Source organism: Camelus dromedarius, chromosome 19 (genome assembly GCF_036321535.1).
Source record: "Camelus dromedarius isolate mCamDro1 chromosome 19, mCamDro1.pat, whole genome shotgun sequence".
NCBI classification, from domain to species: Eukaryota; Metazoa; Chordata; class Mammalia; order Artiodactyla; family Camelidae; genus Camelus; species Camelus dromedarius.
Genome location: NC_087454.1, coordinates 19,617,529 through 19,639,962, shown reverse-complemented (window position 1 = coordinate 19,639,962; position 22,434 = coordinate 19,617,529). Strand labels below are relative to the sequence as shown.

The 22,434-nt window shown below is 48.2% G+C and overlaps 2 protein-coding genes across 2 annotated transcripts; one reads left to right on the top strand and one right to left on the bottom strand.

Annotated features, from left to right (window-relative positions):
- Positions 1 to 197: 197 nt before the first annotated feature.
- Positions 198 to 5,277, bottom strand: MRPS18B (mitochondrial ribosomal protein S18B). The gene is made up of 7 exons (XM_031435400.2): positions 4,828 to 5,277; positions 3,585 to 3,693; positions 3,380 to 3,477; positions 3,184 to 3,252; positions 2,400 to 2,466; positions 1,266 to 1,325; positions 198 to 778 (listed from the first exon to the last, which is right to left on the bottom strand). The coding sequence occupies exons 1-7, from the start codon at positions 4,951 to 4,953 to the stop codon at positions 483 to 485; spliced, it is 825 nt and encodes a 274-aa protein (XP_031291260.1). The 5' UTR covers positions 4,954 to 5,277; the 3' UTR covers positions 198 to 482.
- Positions 5,278 to 5,444: 167 nt separating this feature from the next.
- On the top strand, positions 5,445 to 21,837 carry PPP1R10 (protein phosphatase 1 regulatory subunit 10). Its single transcript, XM_010978186.3, has 20 exons — positions 5,445 to 5,552; positions 5,775 to 6,299; positions 12,398 to 12,515; positions 13,451 to 13,537; positions 13,699 to 13,834; positions 14,255 to 14,306; positions 15,951 to 16,028; positions 16,171 to 16,344; positions 16,557 to 16,662; positions 16,756 to 16,868; positions 17,352 to 17,452; positions 17,705 to 17,852; positions 17,929 to 18,087; positions 18,187 to 18,433; positions 18,589 to 18,652; positions 18,745 to 18,939; positions 19,093 to 19,168; positions 19,399 to 19,512; positions 19,676 to 20,344; positions 20,604 to 21,837. Exons 3-20 carry the CDS (start codon positions 12,409 to 12,411, stop codon positions 20,711 to 20,713), a joined length of 2,736 nt encoding a protein of 911 aa, XP_010976488.3. The 5' UTR covers positions 5,445 to 5,552; positions 5,775 to 6,299; positions 12,398 to 12,408; the 3' UTR covers positions 20,714 to 21,837.
- The last annotated feature ends 597 nt before the right edge of the window (positions 21,838 to 22,434 follow it).

The window sequence follows — 22,434 nt, the reverse complement described above, 5'->3', positions numbered from 1 at the left end:
GTGAACAGCTGGGGATGATGGGGACACGGTGTACCGGGTATAAGGGGCCACAGTGATCATGACAGAATGGCACAACTGTTCATCCAGGTGGCATCTGGTCCCAAGCATCCACTGGCAGGGCTGGCTCAAGCCTGACCATTCCTTTACCCACGGAAGCACCCACTGCCCCGCTCCCAAAGCATTCATCTGAAATTCAGTCCAGAGACAAGGTACAGCTTTATTGTGGAAAAGCTCAGCTGGCACAGGTATGAAACAGTAACGGAATGGTTAGCCCATCTATTTACAATATAGAGGGCCTGGGGTTTCCCATACACTTCTGTACTGCCCTCCCTCAGCCTCAGATGTATTTTATCTCTTTCACCAACAATCATTTTCTTTCTCTGGCCCTGGGCCTGCTGTTGGCCACAGAGTAGACACAACTCTTCAGGGAGAAATATTGTATCAGGGACCTCCCCCCCAGCTCCCATCTCAGTCTACAGCGCCTACAAAGCACTCTGGGGGCCAGCCTGCTCAGTGGAGGATGCTTCAGCTGGGGCTGTAAGGGGCACTTTGGGCATTGACTCAGGTGGAGGGCCACTTGCTTCTCGGAGGTGGCCCTGGTAGAGCCGGCGAAGGCGGGACAGCTCTCTCTCTGGTGGCTGTTTCCAGCTGTACCATGGGTACCAGGGGTCACCTGAAACCAGAGTTGGGGCTGGCGGAGTAGCACTCACAGCTCCATGAGAGGTACTGAAGTCAAGGTCCCGAGGTTCAACCTGGGGAATGTGGTACCTGAGGAGACCTGGGGGATTTTTTCAAAAGAGAGAAAGCCAAGGAGGGAGAAACCAGTCAGAGCCACTGGCACACTGATGCACGTGTTCTGATGCACAAAGGCAACTAGCCAAGGGGCAAGTGTGGGCTGACACGCTGCCTGGGTTCTTGCCTGCCAGGTGGTCTGGACCTCCATCAGGGCTATGACACTGCATCTGCCCTAATGGAGGGGTACCTCTTCCTAATTTGTGCAAAGGTGTCATGGAGTCCAGGGTCAGAAATTTATACAAACTTCCTCCTATAATCTGGTCGTGGCACTGGAGGAACAAGGGGACAGGGCAATGATGAAGAGATTCAGGAGAGGGAACAAGGGACAGTGGAGTAACGAAAGAAATTCTTGGGAAGAACATATCGGGTGCTACCTTCTCAGATAAGTGGGAGCATTTATATTCACCCTCCAGCCCTAAATCACTTTCCTTATGCCTAACAAACTGCCCTGGGCCCCTTTTCATGCTCACCATAATCCCTGGCTTTCTGGATGGCCTTGGTCAAATTCTTGTGTTGCCTCATACAGACCCCTGTGCAGAGAAAAAAAATAATTTGGGGCTCATTTTATAAGTCCCAGTAAATAAGGATCACAAGTGCTTCTATAGGGTGATAGAGGATTGGACTTGGAAGACCTGGCTCTACCCAATGACCCCCATTCCCCTGGCCCTTCCATATGGTCCTCAGTTTCCCCATCTGCCCAGTGGGAAGACCCTTCTCTCTCTGAGAACCAGGATGAAGACTTAGGAGGGTTTAGCCACTGTAGAGAAGCCATTTAATGGTAAAGGCTTTAAGACAGGGAGCAGAACACAATTCAAAGGGCAAGTGTGGTTAGTTAAAAGGTTGAGTTGGACAAGCCACAGAGAAAGATTCAATAAAGGAAGAAAGGATTTCAGATCTGAGAAAGTAGCAAAGCAGTCCCTTCAGCCTTTTACAGCTTGGCTATAAAATTCCTTGATAAACCAAACTCCACTTATCAAGCTACTACCCCCAAAAAGGTGGATTCTGATTTTTCTTTGCAAATTCATCTTGCTTTAGAGCAAGGGTTGGCAAAATGTTTCTGTATAGCACCATATACTGTTGGCACTGTGGCATATATTTTAGGTATATGTTACAGTCTGTCTCAGCTCCTCGACCTGGCCATTGTGGCCTGGAAGCAGTTGTAGACAAAATGAAAATAAACGGACATGTCAGTGAGCCAAACATGGCCTGTGGCCATGAGAGAACAGATGGAATCTTGAATTAGTAAGCTTACAATCCCAGATTTGGGGAATCTAATTTAATTGTCAATCGTATAAAAGAACTTATGTGACAATCAATTTACGATAAAGTCTTCCGTAAAAGTGAAGAGACCCTATAGAAAGAAAACAATCACCACCTGTTTATCTTTAAAAGCTACACTTAATTTGCTTATGTTGGTACGTGCCTGTATCTTTTGTCCACATGTAACTGTTTTAGCATGAGTATCCCCATTAGACCAAGATTTCTAAAAGGTACCATCACGTTTTTATGCCACTAGCAAGAGCAACCAAATACCCATTGTCTGACTTACAAAGTAAATATAAGAAGCGCTGCAAGGAAAAGCTACTCAGTGATGAGGGGCTAACCTGTATATGGAGCATGGAAGATGATACCCGTGTGGGCGCAGACAAACTGTTCCAAGAGCTTGACATTCTGTAGAAACATGAGACAGAGAAGGAAAGGCAGTAAGATATTTAGAGACTGATTGTACACAATCCCTGCACACCCATAGGACAACCCTGACCATTCTGTGTTTCTCCAAGTGCTCCCCTCATATCCCAGTTTTGGCCCCATCCCTTTACTGAACACATTGTTGCAAACTTTTCCCCTTTCCTGACCTTTCAACCATTTCACATGCACCTCCTACATTCTGTTACTGAGACTCACATAGAAGTCCATTCTGCAAGGGTTAGGTTCTAAAGGCAGTCCTCACCATGAAGGTTTTTTGAAAAAATAACTGGTTTATACCTTGCTTCATTATCTGCTCTCCGGCCACAAGTCTCCACATGCCACCAAACATCAACACAACAAAATAAAGAAAACCTCAGAAAAAAAACTAGTCTAATCTACTTGCTAATAACTGGGGTGGATATAAATGAATTTTGGGGCATTGCTCTCCCATTAGAAACGGGCATTTCTCCTGCTTGCCAATTTAGACTGTAAATTTCACAGGCAAAGGATGACGCTTTTTAGTACAATCCACAGTAGAGGACAAAAGGCTGGAAGGAGGAATGTTTTTATACTGCTAGAAAGAGGATACAAAATGGACTTTCGGGGCACCAGGATATGAACAGTGGGGCACCTAAGGTAATCTCTTTAGCACTGAAAAAAGGCTCCAAGTCTTTATCCTGGAGAAAAGATTTTCCTTACCCTAAAGTCAACATGCAACTTCTGATCCCGGCAGATGGGGCAGGGATTCCCAGCAACTTTATTTCCACGCTGTGGAGAGAAGAAACTGGCAAGTGAAGATGTTCAAAGCCCTGTCAGAAAACGTGCTGCTGCCACTTTCATTATGACCTCCAGGCCCACTCCACATCCCATCCATGTGGCACTCTCAGAGACTCACAATACACATCTTTCGAGTCCGCTGTGGGGGTACTCCACCTTTGTGGTTGCGACGGTAGTCAGCCCAGACGGGGCGAGAACCATAGCGGTTCAGGTATTCTGAAATGAAAGACCACCCAAATTAATCCTGGGTGGGGCTGGTGGGGGTGTCTCTGTCCATTTGTTTCAGATCTCACCTGACCCTCCCCTTCCCCATTTCTAACTACCTTCTGAGTCCAGATATTTCCACGGTTCATCCTTATAAGGGGAAACGGATACTGGGGGCAAAGAATCGTCCTCAGCCGGGGCTTTGGTGCAAAGAGTCTGGAGCGGAACCTATAAAAGGAGGTGGGGAATAAGACAATGAGTTCAAGGACATGACCTGTTTTGTTTGCTGCCTGCACTTCAAGGAGAAGGGGAATGCACACCTACTGTTAATGGAATATATTTGGAAGGTAGCATTTTGGGGGGATTAAAGTGATATCAACCAGCACTCTCCCTACCTCCATCTGTATCCTGAAAAAAAAAAAAGGTAACGTTGTAACTAGGATAGATGACTGGGAAGCAAACTTATTTGAGAAGACAGCTAAAAAACCTGACACATGACGTACTTATGCTTTCTAGGATGAACTGAGGCTTGTGGAAGAAAAGGAAAATGTCTGCCTTCTTGGGGTTAAGATGTGTGGCAGCAAGGGGATGCAAAGGACAGGTGAGTCTCCAACTCAGTCCAAACCTGAATCACTGAGTTACCCAGCCTTATAAAAAGTTGAAGGTCAACATTCCATAGAAACGTTGAGTCCCAACGCTACCTCTAAAGCTACCAGGCCTGTAATTAACTCTGTGATGACCCCTGCCACCACTCTTCAGTCCCACTTTAGGGAGTGGCAGCTGGACAAGCCTTTCCATCTCACCCTGCCCCACCAAGAACCTGCCCTACCAAGAACCTCCAGGGTGGTGAGTACGTGAGGCTGGAAGGAAACTACAAAGTTAAAACTCTCATGTATGCTCTGGTAAGGAATTGATTGAGATAAAAAAGGGTCGAGAAACTGGTCCCCAGGTTGTGAGAATGTATCCTGGCTTCATTGGGAGATAGCAGGGCTGGCAGAAGTTAGCATTCCTCAATCCAAGGACACTCCTGGGCATCGCAGATTTAGACACCATCTGTATAATTTAGAGTTGGTTGCGCAGGATCAAGGAGCCCGTTCCATCGCCTAATCATTCAGCCAAGATAGAGACTTGGGAAGAGAATGCCATCCTACCCTGTCTCTCTGCCCTTCACTTGAGATTAGGAAATGCGCGTACTGAGAAATGAGAGGACTGGGGAGGGTGGTGGAAGCACAGCGTTGCCTTGACAGCCAAGGCATAAGCACTTGGGAAGGTTTCCGCTCCTGGATTCCCAGCAGTGGAGCGACGACCTAGAAAAGGCACAACTAAGTCTGGGGTATTACAAAATGTGCTCCAAGGAGTTACCTGAACTCCGTAGGCACCTCTGAAGGGCGAAATGCTAGGAAGGCGCCTCAGGAACACGTTCAATACCGAGGCAGCCATCCTGACGTACGCACAAAGCAGGAAAAGGCCGGAGAAGCGACTGCGCATGCGCCAGGAAGCTGACTAGGGTAGGGCCAAGGACGGGCCTGCAGTGCGGAAGGCGGCTGCGCATCTGCGTCAGGACGGAAGCGTGAAGTGGGGGGGGGGCAGAGGGAGAAGCCAATTTAAACTGCGTCACAATCGAATTCGGCCTCAAAATTACGTTTTCTCTGAACCAGTCACTACGACTCTTAGATCCCATTCTTAGAGTTTGTATTTTAAGCAATTTTGAACGCGATTTTGACCGAGATCTTCTCACTGCGCATGCGCCCGTCCGATTCTACCAACCCAGGGTGAGAACTGTTCTCGAAAGCGGAAGTGGTGGAAGCAGAGGAAAGGGAGGTGCTAGGCCGCCGGTCACGCGCACGCTTTGAAGGGCCAGGAAGGAGGCGGAAGAAGGTGCATGGGGGAAGGGGCTGAGCGAAGGTGAAGGCAGGGTAGCCAATTAGCTGGCGAGTTGTCTTTCTGGTTGACCAATGAATTCACGCCTCGCGCACAACGTCTCTCGACAAGGGCGTTTCACTAGCACGTTTGGGCGCGTTGGGCGGCGTCCGGGTATAAAAGACTCCGCCCGAACCGACAGCCGCCATTCTGGGGTTCGTTTAGAGGTAAGTTTCGGTATTTTGTCGGTTAGAGGGTAAAATTTTGCTCCGAGAGTTGGCTTAGGAGACGGGTTAGACATGGGCTCATCTAAGAGCCATGACTTGTATAAAGCGGCTGTGTTCGGGGTGGGACGTGGAAGTGTTTGGGAACAACAGAAGTGGTACTTCTGGGTGTAAAGAGCAACCCGTACTGATTATATCTTTCTCCTTTGTGTTCTTTCATCCCAGGTTTGAATTTTCTCGGAGAAAGACAGGCCGGCCACGAGGAAAAAAGAAACAAGCCGCAGCAACATCTAAGCCCTTGAAAGGATCCTGAGGGGGGAAAGGGAAAACAGCAGCCACCAGCCCAACCACTTGTGTCTTCTGCCCCTTCCCACCTATCTTGTCCACCCCACCAGCCCACGCTGCTTGGGACTTGAAATCTGTGGCCGAAGGACCGTCACCACATAACTTCAAAAATAATCAACCACCCACCCTTCCCAAACCCACCCAAATTCACTCATCCAGCGTTTACTTTTTTGAATCCACTCAGAACTTTTTTTTCTACGACCCCCCTCCCTAAATGGAGTTGGGTGGGGGGAGAAATGAATACTGAGTTGGCCTTTATTTTTTTTAAAGAGACTTTTTGATCCAATGAGGCCCCCCAAATAATTGAGTTTTGGGTCCTGGTTGGTTGTTTTATTTTTTTTCTCCAAAATTTTAACCCCCTCCCCCCCTGAGCCCGAGGTGCTGACGTCGCAAAAAAATTGGATAGTAAGTGTCGAATTTTCAAAAACCAGCCTTGCAACAAGAAATCAACGTTTCCCGTTGTGAAACCAAAAATAATGAGAGGAAGAAATGAGACCATAGAACAAATAGAGAACTGGAGAAGGACCAATCCGGTCACTTGATCTCCATTAAAAAGGGCCTTTGGGTCTAAACAGTGGTGTTCTCTCCCCTACCACCTACCTCTTCCCTGCCCTGGTGCAGACGAGGAGAGGGTGGAGGGAGGGCCAGCAAGTTAGGATTTTGATGGTTAACCCTTGGTAATCCAGTCAGTTTTCCAGACTGCCAAAGCCATAAGTGTTTGCTTATTATAAGGAGGAACGGCTACCTTCCTCTTGTTAGCAGTCTTCAAAAGGGTTAATGAGCTCACATACAAAAGATGGTGGATCTTGTGGCCCAGAAGTCCCACTTCTTTGTGTGTGAGACAAGCAGGGCGCCTTTCAATTTGCCAGAGTAATAAGCAATCTGTACATAAAGATTGCAGGGTAAGGAAATGGGCAGAGAAGTAGTTGGCTGTGACTTTTAAATGATTGTTAACTCCTCTCAATTTTAATGTAATTTGCTTGGGATATATTTGTGTGGTTAATATAGGTGGCAATCTAGGAATAAAGATTGCAAGACACTTAATTCAGGGCAAAATATAATCTTAGTGCCAATACATACAAGATAATATTAGTTGGGGAGGTAAAGAATGTCTTGTAATTGTTGCAGATTGCATAGGTTATTTAAAAGCAAAAGAAGTGATTAACATTTTAACTTGATACTTTTTGGTGGGGGGAAATACAGTTAAGTAGAGGGTGGAAAGTTTGGGGAAATGTGGAATTCAGGAGTATAATTTTAAAAGCCATTTAGTGCAATTGAATGCTAGCTTTCTAAAAGATTTGTGTCGTTAAAAGGAATTTTTTTCTTCCCTGCTTCAATATGGCGACTTTCTTTGTCCTTTGTCTTCCAAGCGGCGTTGCAGGTTGTGTCTTGACCCATTTTTTTCCTGTCCTCCCACCTCAACCCTATTTGTTGAGAGGGGTCCAAGTCCTCCCCCTTTCCCTTTATAGGGAGGATGGGGGTGGTCGATGGTAGCAGATTGAACCTCGATTGCAAATTCCGTTCTTAGCCGCAGAAAATTGTTCTTTTTAATACTTTAATTGCTTTTATTTTCACAACGGCTCTTACTGATTCAAAGTATATCAAAGACGATTCAAGATCGGGGTCTGGTTTTTGTTTTGTTTTTGTTTTTGTTTTACTAAAAAGGGATTTTTCTTAATGTAGAAAGCTACCGGCAGAGGATAGCTTTGTAAGTTGGAGTCCTCTTCTCCATTACAAAATGGCGTCCCTGCTTCTTTGTTGTTTTTCTCCCCCTTTTGCCATCCGGAGCTTAGGGCCGCCCTAGAAACTTGGTCAAGGGGGAGGAGCAGCATTGAAAGGTGATGTAATCAGCTTTCTTCCTCTCCACCCTCTTGAAACTCCACCCCTGAGCAGATGCCTTCTGGACTCCCTGTGCACGCTGCTGCTAGACAGGAAAAGCCATTTTCCTTATTTTCTTTACAGTCTTTTACAGCCTTTATCTTAAAAGGAAAAAAGCTTATAGGAATTAGGTCTTGAAGCTGTCGGTCTCCTTGGGCACCTCTAGTTTTTATGTGTAACAATCCAGAGCCTGTTGCTTTAATTTTCACCTTTCATTCATCACAACTGCTTGGAAGTTTTCCCGCTTCAGTTGCCAGGGGTGGAAAACCAGTGAAACAGCTGTACTTTAAGGCTGGAAGCTTTTGGGTGGAGTGTGTGTGTGAGTGTGTGTCCGTCTGTGTGTGTTGGAGGATAACTGGGGAAAGACACAAGGGCTTGTGAAAGTAACTGGAATAGACAACTGGGGCCTAATGACAGTGAACTGTGCCATTTCTGTTCAGGAACCAGTCCTTGGGCCTCCTGCAGTTTGTATGAGACTGGCAGAGAGTGGGTACTTGAGGACTTTCTTCTAAATCGCCCTTATTCCCGCCTCTGGCTTTGGGGGTCACCTCTTTGTGTGCAGTGCTGTATCACGTTCTCCAGTTGCTTAGCTCCTGTACATTGGTACTAGGATGAAAAGTGACTTTAGGAAAGGAGGCGGCAGTTGTAAACTCGAGGCAGGGGGAATCAAGCTACGGTTTCTGGTAAGCAAAACCTTTCTAGTATTACATTTCACGACCTTCATTTCTTTTTTCCAAAGAGTCACCCTTTTTGAATTTCTTTTCCTTCCCTTCTAAAAGAAATTCCTTAAAGACAATGGGAAAATAATGTTCTCTTCATTTTTCAACTTGTACAGTGCTGTAGCAGTTGGTGCATGTTCGAGAGCCATGCCCTACCTGAGGGTGGTATTGGGTGTCCTGTCCCTTTCTTACCTTTCTTCCTCCAATTTTCTCAAAGTCAAATCTATTAGACTCCAGGTACTTTTCATTTTTTAAAGTCATGCCCTGAAGCAGTGATTCTGGGCAGAATTAGAAAGCCATTTTGTGCAGCTGTTCTGTGGGGACTTGGGGAGACTTCAGGGCTAGTTTTCTACTGGGTCCAGATTTTCAAATTACTTAAGCTTCTGGATTGGTTGGGAGGGAATCTTCCACATGTCCTATTGACCACAAGTTTTTTATCTTTTAAGCAGTTTGCCCTGTGCCTTCGCAGCATACCTTCCTTGGGAGCTGAACATTCTACCCACTGGGGTTCCTGATTTCTAGTGAGCAGGGGATTAATAAAGAAGATCTACTTTAACATGGGAGATGGGAACAAAGGTCTTCTAGGGAAACCACATCCATCCAGAGAACCTCGGAGAACCTGATCCTTGTAGTTTGTGGCCAGAGTTCTATCCTGGGATCCTGTCCTAAGGTGGGGGGGGGGGGGAGGCGGGGGGGGAGTGGATTTTACACCCTTATTGGAAGGCAAATAATCTTTGGGGGAGGGCATCTGCTTATCAGGTTTTGAGAATGATTTTGAGGGATGGGGGCTTGTGAGTCACCTGAGAGACATAATTCAAACCACTGTTGAATTGGTCTAGGAAGTGCTTCAATTACTGAGGAGAGGGAGGGGAACATAAGGGGGTAGTTAGAAAGCATTTCATTTCCAGAAGTGCCAAGGCCTGTAAGTTAAGGTAAACTTGGGCTCCTCCCTCTTGTTAGAAGAATCTTGTGATTGTTTTTAAACTTGTATAGAATTTTTGTCCTGAACCAGTTCAGTTGTTTCATTGGTGATGGGTATGGAATAACTGGTTAAGCTAGGCATTTTTCATCTTATTTAATTGAATAACCCTCAAGTCAAATTCATTTTGGAGGCAGGAGTTGGTGTCACCTCTGGACTTAATTTTCTCTCTGATAGGAGAGGTAGAAGATCCCACCCCCACCCCCCGTGCCTTCTGTCAGTGCACGTCTCTGCTGGCAGCATCCTCCCTAAGGAGAGTCCAGCTTAGGACAAAGTGGAAAAAATGTTCCTCCCCACCTCAGCCCCCAGCTTCTGTACGTTCTTCCTTCAAGGAAGTTAACACATACCATGCCTTGGATTGTTTTGGATCCAGAAAGCTTCCTCAAGCTTTCCCTCCAGGCTCCAGACACTTGGTCACTGCCCCTCCCTCCCTGGTCAGCTCATTTGCCTTTTCTGCTGTGGGCCTGTGCCAGGAATTTGGGCTCTTCATTCCTTTCCACTTGAGTGCTTTGGAACTTCTTTCCAAATGTACTGACTTCAGAACAAGGAAATTAGGTTGTAAGACACTTGGGGTCCTTAATTTTAAAGGCGTGAAAACTGCACTGGAGGAAAGCCATCATGAGGAAACCCACTAGTGTTTTACCCCATGATTGGTGCTCATGAGACAAAATTTAGTTTTGTTAATTATATTTACAGAATATAAATAATAGGAATGTAGTGGAAAATGAATATTTAACATTTCTTTGCGAGCTTCCCTTGACTAGTAATGTCTTTTATTCTGGTTTGCTGTGAATGGGAATTAAAAAGTTGTCCCTGGGTCCCATTCCCAGCAGAAGGCAGTGGACCGAGTTTAGCTAAGTACTCGCTGGTTTCTTTTCTTTCTAAAGATGGTGGTTCTCTCATCTCCCACCCTGTTAAGCAAAGGAACATTTGAGCTCAAGGGACAGTTTTTGTTTCTTAAGAAAGTAGGAGTAGCAGGCCTGCTGGCTTAACTGGTAGGTGGATATGCAAAAGGGACTTCTCCAAGGTGCTGTAGTTCAGCTCTGTGGGGCCAGCTGTATTTAGGGGGGACTGGTTTGAAGTGAAGTTAGTTTAATTGAAGGCTTTTTGTCACGTTGCATATATTTTGGTTGCTGGTGATATATGTTGTTCCTCTGGATTTGTTCATTGCTTTTCCAGTCTGCAGCAGGTGGGAAATCTGTTTTATGTATCCCTTTGTTCTCTCTTTATGGTGTCTTACTACAGGGGGCAAATTCCTTTATCCCCAGGTCTGTCTCTTTGTAAGAGTCACCTCATTTAAGTGGATTTGGCCCATGGACTTCTCATTTTCTGGTATTTGACTTGAATGTTTTTTCCTCTGACCTCAGGTTCTGCCTGTGCTCGTGGAGATTCCAGGGCAGCAGCAACAGCACAGTTAACCCACGTTTGCTCAACTCTCAGTATTCAGCCCACGAACCCAGTTTCCTCCCTCCCCTCCCCCCACCTCCTCTTCCCTAGGTTGTTAGGACCTGTAAATGTAGAAATGTATTGACCTTCTTGTTGTGAGGATTAAAAGGTTGAGATTGGTATGCTTGTTTTTCTCTTTTGGTTTGAGAACAAATAGAAATAATTGACACGATCTTACAAGAAACCTGTTTCCTTTTCTGCAGAAAATACAGTCATCTTTGTAAAGCACTGCTTTTCCCACCCTTCTGCTGGGCTCAGGCCTGTTATTTCTGTGCTAGATGTGGGGTGAAGGGGGCTCTTTACCCCTTGCCTCCTTCCTGCCCAGTGTGCAATCTCTTTCCCAAAGGTCGATATTACTAAGCTGGCTTTCTTTTCTGCTCCCTAGAAGCCAGTGTTCAGAGGCATTGTGGATAGAAATCCTAATCAGAACCATATTGATTCTAATTACCTGTCTTGAACTTGGGTTTTGTCCTAGACATTGAGTCACATGTCTCTGTCCTGTAACAGCTGTGTTTAGCTTTTAATTAACTCCTAACCTGGGCTAAAGTAGCTACTTAAAATTTAATGGCATTTTCCCAGCTTCTGGTTTTATCTGTTCCATTCTTTTTGGTTCCATGATTATTAATTTCAGGCTTTCCTTGGGGATCTTGGGTGGTGGTGTGATTTAGGTCTGGGATAGGGGTCAGATTTGCATCTTTGCTTTTGAAACCGTAAACCAGTCTTACCCTTAACTTTGAAAGAGTGAAAACTTGTGCAGTGTTTGTAATGAGTGACATTCTATTCAAGGCTTAGGAGGACCTACTTGATTTTCTTTGCATCCATTTGTCTCTTTCTGGGAACTATGCCGTAACTCACATTGGGGAGGGGTTCTGTTTTCGAGTTTTGTTTCCTTCTCTTTCTCCTACATCTTTACCCGATTGACTCCGGTGCAAGCAGGACATATCCTGCCACTTGTGGGGATTGACTATGGACTAAGGTAGAAAGGAATTGACTCTTAGAAGACACTTAGCCCAAGCGCTCAACGATTGGCCCAACTCTTATCAAGCTATAGTTTTTTTTTTTTTTCTTTAAGGCAGATTCATCAGCAGCTAAGGAGAAACAGGACCTAATAAGCAAAAATGCCTTGGAGAGTTGAGCATCTGTTTTGGGAATGTGGATCTTAGCCCTGATACAGCCTAGTGAAGTTGGGCTCCTAGGAAGGCTGTAGCAGGGTGTGAGAGGAGAGACTGCCTCAGTCCTCCCGCCTAGTTGTCTTCGCCTTCCGTCGTGTTTAACACCAGCCTTCCCTTGCCAGGGCTGTTTTCTTAGGAGTGACAGTGGTCTGTGGATTTTTCCTAGAAAATGGTGTGTGTAGTGGAATATAGATTGAATAATCAGTCACTAGTAATCTGACAGATGTAGAGATGCACTTTATTAAAGGGCAGCTGGGACTGTCCTTGCCACCCATTAATCTGTGGGTTTGTTTTGTCCTCTCATCTTAGAAGCCTTGATCATGGGTTCGGGTCCCATAGACCCCAAAGAGCTTCTCAAGGGCCTGGATAGCTTCCTTAACCGAGATGGGGAAGTCAAGAGTGTGGATGGGATTTCGAAGATCTTCAGGTGAGTGTGCCTTTTGAATTCACTGTGAGTAGAGGATCTTGTATGTTGTAATATGACTGTAATTAAGGCAGACAGCAGTGAGCTCAGTTCCTTGAGAGGAAAGGGAGAGTCAGTGGAATAGGATTCAAATCAATTATTTTATTTTATATTTAATTTTATTTTTTTAATTGAAGTATAGTCAGTTTACAATGTGTCAATTTCTGATGTACAGCATAATGTTTTAGTCATACATATACATGTATATATACATATTCATGTTCTTTTTCATTATAGGTTATAAGATCTTAAATATAGTTCCCTGTGCTATACAGTAGAAGCTTGTTTATTTATATATAGTAATGTGTAACTGCAAATCTTGAACTCCCAATTTATCCCTTCCCACCCCCCTTCCCCCCCTGTGACTGATTAAAAAAAAACAGAAAAAATTCAATTATTTTAAAACTAGTTGATCCCTCCGCCCCTGGCCATAATGGGATCTGGATATTTGGAGATCAATAGTCCCCAGGGAAGAAAGGAAGTAGGGGAGCCAGGTGACAAAAGTTTTGGGTCACTACATGCCCCCAGATGTCAGTTTCCTTCAGGGCTACTCAAGTTTTCCAGGAGAGGCACATGACTAAGGCAGGCCGGAGCAGAATACAGAGAGGCAGTGGTTGAAGGGTAGGGCTTGTTTCCTGGGTGTCAGGGAAGCAGTGATGCTCATCTCCCCAGATAGCAGACTTCAGTCCATCTCCTCGGTTGTCTTCCATCCTTCTATGGGTTTCTATGTCACTCCCGATCCACCCCATCCTCCTGGGACCTGTGTGACCCTCCTACTCTGTAGTGAAGGCCCAAGTCATCAGGGACCTTCAGACACTCCCACAGATTAGAGGCTTTTCTGCTCAGAGAAGAGATGCTCTCCGGCTGCTTCATTTCTGACCTTACTTCATCTCTTACAGTCTGATGAAGGAAGCACGAAAGATGGTGAGTCGATGCACTTACTTGAACATTCTCCTGCAGACCCGCTCACCAGAAATACTGGTCAAGTAAGTGGGGCCCTGGGTGGCTGGGATGGGAGGATGTACTTGGACGGTGGGGGAGGTGAGGCACTGGGTTCCTGGGTCATCGTGGGGGGACTTGGAGTGTGGGGGTGTACTCCTAAGACCCCAGAAGGGCATTACAGATCCTCCTCCCTGCCTGCCTGCAGGTTTATTGATGTTGGTGGTTACAAGCTGCTTAACAATTGGCTGACGTATTCAAAGACAACCAACAACATTCCCCTCTTGCAGCAAATTCTGCTGACCCTGCAGCACCTGCCACTCACTGTTGACCATCTCAAGCAGGTACCTTCAGCCTTTGGAATCCTGGTTCTTCCTTTTTGGTTTAACCTAAAAGATGAAAATCTCATACCAACTCTCATGTGGCTACAATCTTGGGCCTGTGAGGTAGAATGGTAGAAAAAAGGAGGAATTTGGAATCAGAAGATTGGTTTTGAATTTATCCCCTTTAATAGGTATGGGATGTGGGGCAGTTCACATATCTGAGCTTCAATGTTTTCATCTGAAAAATGGGAGTAATTGAACCTACCTAACTGGGTTGTTTTAAGGAGTAAGAATATGTCCCCAGAGGCTTTGTAAGAGATAAAGACTGTCAGTGTTAAGGGACCGTGAAGAGACTGTGAATGAGCCTGGGAGGGTTGTTAGCTCTGCGAGGGCTGGCTCTCCCCCGGCACTGACCTTCCTCCCTCACCCCGTGTCTTGTAGAACAACACAGCCAAACTGGTGAAGCAGCTGAGCAAGTCGAGTGAGGATGAAGGTAGGGCCAGTCCTTTCCTCTCTGTCCTGCGCCTTCTTCAGTCACTTCCACTCAGTTACCTTTGTTTCTCTCCCCATCCTGGGATTATTCCTTCACTCCTGCCTTCCTCTTTCTACCTGACCTTGCCTTTCTCTTTCTTTTAAAAATTTAGTTCCTCTAACCTATCCCCTTTGCTGTTCTCAATTCTGAATGGGACTTGTCCATTTCTCCACTGTTGAATGTAAGAGAAAGGACCATACTTTAACTGGAGGCTGATTCTTCAGACCTCTTGGTGTAAAAGGCGTACACTTAAAATTCTCTGGGGGAAACTGTGTCATCTAGGATGTCATGTCATCGTTTACTTCTGTTCTGGGAACCCCAATACCTATTTTCCTAACAACAGATATGCTAGTTCTACCAGGCAACACCCTGGTGGGGGGCGTGGGCAGAACCCTGACCCCTGAAGGACGTTGTAGCTTCGATAGCAACAGATTCTTTTCTTTTCTAAGACAGAGTTTTGGAGCTGCTGGCAAGGGCTATACAGTTCTGGCTTGAAGACAAAGTCTGGCTCCAGGAAGTCACAGGCTTTTCTTTAGAGAAGGAAAGGGTTTATACCCAAGAATTAACCCAAAGATTTTATACCCAAGGCATAAACCAGGAGCACAAGACACTAGTTTCCCACAAGTGAGCATTACTGTAGCTGAGCTGAACCCCTAGTCAGAATACAGGCTTGCTCTCTGTCAGTAGGGAGTGGGGTGCGGGGTCCCTTCGGAACGAAGCTTTGGCCGTTTGGTGTGGAGGGAGCATCCAGGCCTGGGCAAGCCTATCTGCAGTTCCTTTAGCTGGAGGAGAAAACACTGGGAATATTTTCCAAAATAAAGGATCCCGATTTTGCTGTAACTCACAGTACTCGTTAAGTGAAGAACATACCCTAGCTTCCCATTCTTTTAGTTGTATTACTTCTCAGCTTTTAGGTCCTTTTATATAATGAAGCACTTCACTATTTTTGTGACACCTCAGAGCATCTTTAATAATAATTTGTAGGATAACCTATAACCTTATAACCTGGAAAAATCTTTTTTAAAGAGGATCTAAATCTGTCTCTTTGAAATTTTGCGTCAAGTTTGTCTTTAGGACAACATAGAATAATAGAGTTTCTTTTTAAATCTAGTAGTCCTTCAGATGCTTGAACCCCGTCTGCCTTTCTCTGATTTTAGTTTCTATTCTTTCAGTAAGCAGTTAGGGGAAGGGTGTAGGCACTAGGTTCATTCTGCCGCCTTCTAGTTTTGTGACTCTAATCTCCATGTTTCTGTGTCTGTAAAGGGAGATTAAATATCTTCAGCTTGTAGTAAGAATTACACGAGAGATATGTAAAGTAGCTAATGTAGTTTTTACAACATACTTCAATAAATGTTTGTTCTTTTTGCCCCCCTAGTGTTGTGATGGCATCAGGGTTGAAAGTTGTCTGAGTAGAGGACAGTTCTGTGATTCAGTGTTTTATTTTTAAGAGTTTGGACTTTGAGCTTATCTCATGTTCTTAAAAGTCTGGGTTCCTTTTTCCATTACACAGATTTTCACAGTGTATTTTCCAACATGTCTATTTTTGATGACTGGAAGAATAATATCTTAAATTATTTAGGCCTTTCCCCTTTTTCTCACCTACAGAGCTCCGGAAATTGGCCTCAGTCCTTGTCAGCGACTGGATGGCTGTCATCCGCTCCCAGAGTAGCACCCAGCCTGCAGGTAAGCAACTTGGTCCTTTAGCCCTCCTGTTTCTTTCTTCCCCACTGGGATGTGGCCTTGCATGCCTCCAGCCTGCTTTGCCTCTGACAGTCTTTCTCTTTATCTAAATAAAATCCTTTTCTGCTCTGTTTCTCTACAACAGAGAAAGATAAGAAGAAACGGAAAGAAGAGGGGAAGAATCGAACGACCCCTCCTGAGCGACCGCTGACTGAGGTGAAGGCTGAGACCCGGGCTGAGGAGGCCCCGGAGAAGAAGCGAGAGAAGCCCAAGTCTCTCCGAACCACGGCGCCCAGTCACGCCAAGTTCCGTTCCACCGGTAAGGCTGCGTCTGGCCGCCGAGGGTCTGTGGGTCGGTGCTCGCCCGGGCCTTGGGGTGGAATAGTTGGACTTACTGGTACCGTAAATCTGGAGAAGAGGGAAGACTAGTGGGTGAAGCGTCGAGGTTTGTAAGGCTAGATGAAGATCACGGGAGGAAAAGTCCAAAGAGTGCAGAGTGAGTCCGGCCCCAACACCATGTCTTTCTCCCAGGCCTGGAGCTGGAGACCCCGTCGCTGGTGCCCGTGAAGAAGAACGCCAGTGCGGTGGTGGTTTCTGACAAATACAACCTCAAGCCCATCCCCCTCAAGCGTCAGAGGTATGGTCGCCATTCTGGGCTTCTGAGGGGGCCACGTCTGCGGACGTGAGGGGAGGGGGGCGAGTCAGATGCTGACAGTTCCCTGTCCTATAGTTCCGCCGCCACCCCAGGAGATGCTGCCCCCCCTGCAGAGAAGAAATACAAGCCACTCAACACGACACCCAATGCCACCAAAGAGATTAAAGTGAAAATCATCCCACCACAACGTGAGTCTCCAGTAGGGGGAGCAGACTCTTTTCATGGGAATGAAATGTTCTCCCCCATTTTCATGTGATTTTTTTTGGTGTCCTTCAGTATTTGCACCTCCGGACCTCCCTTCATAGGAGTCCATAGGATTACTAGGAGTAACTTTAGAGATGAAGTAGGGAGGTCTGCTCTCTGGTGACCGGCTGGGGCACTCCCAGCTGGCAGGCTCAGCTGCCGTGTTCAGGGGGGCTGGCTTTGTCAGTGACCTGAAGCTCCAATTCACATCCAAAGCCATGGCTTGCCTGCCTTTAAAAGAGAGCTCGAGTAATGACTAGAATAGCTTGTGTGAATCCTCCCACACATGCTTCCTGGTCCCCTGAGCTTACTGTGCCCAGAGTCGAAGCAGGGTCTCTGCTAGCCCATTTTCTGCCCAGGCTTTGTCTAGAGGAATAGGATGAGGGAGGAGGTCTGATGATTTCACTTTATGCTTTTCCCTTTTGTAGCCATGGAGGGCCTGGGCTTTCTGGATGCGCTCAATTCAGCCCCTGTTCCAGGCATCAAAATTAAGAAGAAGAAGAAGGTGCTGTCACCCACGGCTGCCAAGGTATGGGTGCTGGGGGGCAGGTGCCAGTGACCAGGTAGGAAAGGTACAGATGAAGGAGGGGCCCAGCCGCCGGGAGCACTTGGCGGGGACGGGAGTTGTGTCTCAGATGTAGACGGGTGGCGGCGGAGCCTAGTTAGCGACAGAGTCTTTGTGGGAACTGTTGGCGGAGCCTGCCTGCGACCCTGGACTGGTTGCCTTGCCTCGAGCCTGGCTTTCCTGTCTGCTCATTAGCTTCTTTTTCTTTCATGATAGCCGAGCCCATTTGAAGGGAAAACGAGCACAGAACCCAGCACAGCCAAACCTTCTTCCCCAGAGCCAGCGCCTCCTTGTGAGGCTATGGACACAGAACGTCCAGGGACCCCGGTCCCCCCTGTTGAGGTCCCAGAGCTCATGGATACGGGTGAGCTTAGAAACTGGTTTAGGTTTGGGGGTTTTCTGAAAGGAAGAATCTGGGCTGAAACCTCTCTTGCTCACAGCCGCTTTGGAGCCGGGACCTCTGGATGCAAAGCCAGTGGAGAGTCCCGGAGATCCCAGCCAGCTGACCCGGAAAGGCAGAAAGAGGAAAACTGTGACGTGGCCTGAGGAGGGCAGACTGAGAGAGTATTTCTATTTTGAACTGGACGAAACTGAGCGAGGTTAGAGTTTGAGTTTCTTGTGTAATAGGTGGGGTATGGAGAGTTGAAAGGGGCGTGGGTGGTCTTACTTTCCCTCTTGCCTTTTCTCTCCTTGCCCAGTGAATGTGAACAAGATCAAGGACTTCGGGGAGGCGGCTAAGCGAGAGATACTGTCAGACCGGCATGCGTTTGAGACGGCCCGGCGTCTAAGCCACGACAACATGGAGGAGAAGGTGCCCTGGGTGTGCCCCCGGCCCCTGGTTCTGCCCTCGCCGCTCGTCACCCCTGGAAGCAACAGCCAGGAGCGGTACATCCAGGCTGAGCGGGAGAAGGGGATCCTTCAGGAGCTCTTCCTGAACAAGGAAAGGTAAGCAAAAATGGGGTTCACTCCCAGGGGCATTGAGCCCGTGAGGGGAACGTGCCCTGGAGTAATTAGGAAGTGGGGGAGATTAGGATGTAAGTCGAGGGCTTGAATAAATCACCTGTCATTCTTTTTTCTGTTGCCTGCGGCTCTCCTAACAGTCCTCATGAGCCTGATCCTGAGCCCTACGAGCCTGTCCCCCCAAAACTCATCCCTCTGGATGAGGTGAGTGAGCACTACATGGTGATTTTAATGCCTCTGATGTGAGACTCTCTTTATTCTTTCAGTTGGTCCTGATTATTCTCCTGTTCTTTCAGGAGTGTTCCATGGATGAGACCCCTTATGTTGAGACCCTGGAGCCTGGGGGTGCTGGTGGCTCACCTGATGGGGCAGGTGGTTCCAAGTTGCCTCCTGTTCTGGCCAATCTTATGGGAAGCATGGGTGCCGGGAAGAGTCCCCAGGGTCCTGGAGGAGGAGGCATCAACGTCCAGGAGATCCTCACCTCCATCATGGTACCAGCCACCTTCCTCTTTTCCGCCATCTCCATTTCTTTTCACCTCCATCCTCCTCTCCTTCCCACTTCTTCCTCTTTGGGCTCCCCGTTCTCTGCTAGTTATTACCCTTGTTCTCTGTTTACCTTACTCCCTAATGACCTTGCTTTACAGGGTAGCCCTAACAGTCATCCCTCAGAGGAACTGCTGAAGCAGCCAGACTACTCAGACAAGATCAAGCAGATGCTGGGTAATCACCAGGGCCAGCCCCGGGGCCTGGGAGAGGAAGCCTGCGGTGGAATTGGGGGAAGCAGGGGTATTGGCGCTAGGCGGCAAGCCGTGGGAGGGGAAGATGGACAGAGAGCCCAGCTTTGCCAGGTTGGTCTGAGGGGGTCCACTGGGCACACCTGAGCAGGGAGACGTCATGCTGCCCTTCTCGAATCCTCTTGCTGACCACTTCATTCCTTTTTTTGTTAACAGTGCCACATGGACTCTTGGGCCCTGGTCCGATAGCCAATGGTTTCCCACCAGGAGGCCCGGGGGGCCCCAAAGGCATGCAGCACTTCCCCCCTGGACCCGGGGGACCTATGCCAGGTAGGTGGTGACTGAGAGGTTGCAATGGGCTTATCTGCTTAATTTCGACCTGGTAATAAATAGTACAGGATCGACCAAAAGCTGGGAGATGGCTTAGGGTGGGAGGTGGCAGTCCCCAGCTGCAACAGGAGGCTGATACTCTCTCCCTTTTTTTCCCCAATAGGTCCCCACGGAGGCCCTGGGGGCCCTGGTGGCCCAGTGGGTCCACGTCTCCTGGGTCCCCCACCCCCTCCCCGGGGGGGTGATCCCTTCTGGGATGGCCCAGGTGACCCCATGCGGGGTGGCCCAATGCGGGGAGGTCCAGGACCTGGTCCTGGACCATACCATAGAGGCCGTGGTGGCCGAGGAGGAAATGAACCTCCTCCTCCCCCTCCTCCATTCCGAGGGGCCAGAGGAGGTCGCTCTGGAGGAGGACCTCCAAATGGACGAGGGGGCCCTGGTGGAGGCATGGTTGGAGGCGGAGGGCATCGTCCCCATGAAGGCCCTGGTGGGGGCATGAACAGTGGCAGCGGACATCGTCCCCATGAGGGCCCTGGCAGTGGCATGGGCGGTGGGCATCGCCCCCATGAAGGCCCTGGTGGTAGTATGGGCGGTGGCAGTGGCCATCGCCCCCACGAAGGCCCTGGCGGTGGCATGGGTGGAAGCGGTGGACATCGGCCCCATGAAGGCCCTGGACACGGAGGGCCCCATGGCCATCGGCCTCACGATGTCCCTGGTCACCGAGGCCACGACCACCGAGGGCCACCCCCTCATGAGCACCGTGGCCATGATGGCCCTGGCCATGGAGGAGGGGGCCACCGAGGGCATGATGGAGGCCACAGCCACGGAGGAGGTGAGTATGCTCCCTGTCCCCCATACTGCTTTTGGTGTCCCACAGAAGCTTCTGGGGAGCATCACTACCCTGGGTGTGCCAGGCAGAACATAAGGTCACCTTGGTCCCAGTTCCCACCATGCATGGCAGTTCCTTCCTTTTGCCCTCCCCTCAAGTCCCCAAGGCTAGGTCTCTCAAGATGCCTTGGACTGGTGGGGTGAGGGTGACATTGACCTCTTAGCCCTTTCCTATCTTAACTATTCCACCCTTGTTCCCACAGACATGTCAAACCGACCCGTTTGTCGACATTTCATGATGAAAGGCAACTGCCGCTATGAGAACAACTGTGCCTTCTACCACCCTGGTGTCAATGGGCCCCCCCTGCCCTAGGGACTGCCCACCCGCCCACCCACACCCCCTGTGGACTGCAGCCTTGCTCCTTCCACCCTTTTATGGCTTCTGTGAGGCCCATTTCCCCCTTTCCCCAGCTGTGGAGGAGCCGGCCCCCTCAGTGCCCACCTGCCTGGGTTCCTGGGGGTTTTCTGATCACTGGTGCGCATCGCTGTACATACTCTCCTCCAGTCTGGGGAGGAGAGACTGGACACATCCTGTACCCTGGACTGCTGAAGAGGAGACCCAGTTGGCTTCACTTTTTGAGGAGATTTGCCCTGTATCCCAAGCCCCTTTCCAGTCTTCCCCTTCGTGCCTGAGAACCTAAAGCTGGTTATCGGGAGAACACCTCTGCTCTACTAGTGTGGGTCCTCCACGTGCACAGAGAACTCCAACACGGCATCAGCTGCACTTATGAAATCACCCCAGCCAAGTTCATTATTCCTCATGGGGTGGGGAGATGGTACACGGGGTATTGGATATCCCACTGCACTGAGAGGGCTCAATCAGGCTGGATTTGAGTTCTGGAACACACATCATCCCCACTCCTCCCTGACACAGGCTTTACATTCTGAATTTTTCCTCAAGACAGACTGCAATCTGTGAACACCTGTCGTGGGTCTGCTAGGTTCAATGACGGCAAATTCACGCCTCATCCAGTGGAAGTTTTATCAGGCGTAGGTGAGGCCATTGGTGGTCATCCACCCTAGCCTACAGCTCATTATGGAAACTTTGTAAAACACTTCAGTGAGACCAGCTTTTCATCAACTGAAGCCCGGCACGCTGGGCCTGACAGTCACACTACATGCACTGCCTCCGGGAGCTAGTGTGCTCCTGGCCCCCACCTGGAACCCATCAGTGTGAGGCCTCCAGCTCCCTCGCCCTATCAGCCACCTCTGAATCACCCCCGGGGATTCGCTAAAATGACTTTCCCTCTCCCAGCCCTCTCCTTCACCTGTCTTGGCATCAGTTGTTTTCTATGAAAACAGTGGATTGGTTGGGTTTTGTGCAGGGTCTTGGGTTAGAGCCACAATGGATTTGAGGATGAGTATTTTCTTTTTCTTTTGGTTTTGTATATTTTGTACATTAATAATAAACAGTGGAAAGAGAAGCAGCTTATTTAATCCTTGGTGTGTTTGGGTTTTTTGTTAAAAATCCAGCCATTATCAGCTGTCTTTGAAGGTCCATTAATACAAACCTTTAGGAATGTGGTTTCCAATCCTTTGCTGGTATGAAGTGGAATACCAGAGGAGTACTCCAACATAAGATACCATAGGGTGCTGGGTGGATCCCGGGTGGTGGGATGTTGGGGGTTGCAGAGCTCAGAGTTTGCTGGAGGTGCAGGCACATCCATTCTAGCCGACCCTACTGGCCTTGCAGAGCAGCTTAGGGGAGGAATTTAAGTGAGGGTGGGTAGAAGGGAGGAGCACAGGGAGTGGGTGAAGGAGAAACCCAAGAGCAGTTTCTGGGGAGGGAGGGAAGCAAGGAAGGAAGGAAGGAAAAAAAGGTGGTTCCTTTTAAAAGCAGCTCCAGTGGAGAAACAAGAAAAGGGAGAGTGTAGACTGCTCTTCCCTAAAAAAGCAGCTCTGCAGAGTAGAGCGATGGGCCTGCTGCTAGGAGATGGAGGCTCAAGACGATTTTTAGATCTTAAGGACAGGTACTGAGAGCTTATTGATGAGGAGGTTTCCTGGGGAAGATAGGTTTTGGAGGCCAGAACATGG

What these genes read in the sequence shown, in the direction of transcription:
- PPP1R10 (XM_010978186.3), top strand. Translation starts at nt 12,409, where the DNA reads ATGGGTTCGGGTCCCATAGACCCCAAAGAGCTTCTCAAGGGCCTGGAT. An exon ending in GAGTAGCACCCAGCCTGCAG is followed by an intron (nt 16,029 to 16,170) that starts GTAAGCAACTTG and finishes TCTCTACAACAG; the next exon opens with AGAAAGATAAGAAGAAACGG. An exon ending in CGCCAAGTTCCGTTCCACCG is followed by an intron (nt 16,345 to 16,556) that starts GTAAGGCTGCGT and finishes TCTTTCTCCCAG; the next exon opens with GCCTGGAGCTGGAGACCCCG.
- MRPS18B (XM_031435400.2), bottom strand. Translation starts at nt 4,953, where the DNA reads ATGCGCAGTCGCTTCTCCGGCCTTTTCCTGCTTTGTGCGTACGTCAGG. An exon ending in GAAATATCTGGACTCAGAAG is followed by an intron (nt 3,478 to 3,584) that starts GTAGTTAGAAAT and finishes CTTTCATTTCAG; the next exon opens with AATACCTGAACCGCTATGGT. An exon ending in CTTCCATGCTCCATATACAG is followed by an intron (nt 1,326 to 2,399) that starts GTTAGCCCCTCA and finishes TTCTCTGCACAG; the next exon opens with GGGTCTGTATGAGGCAACAC.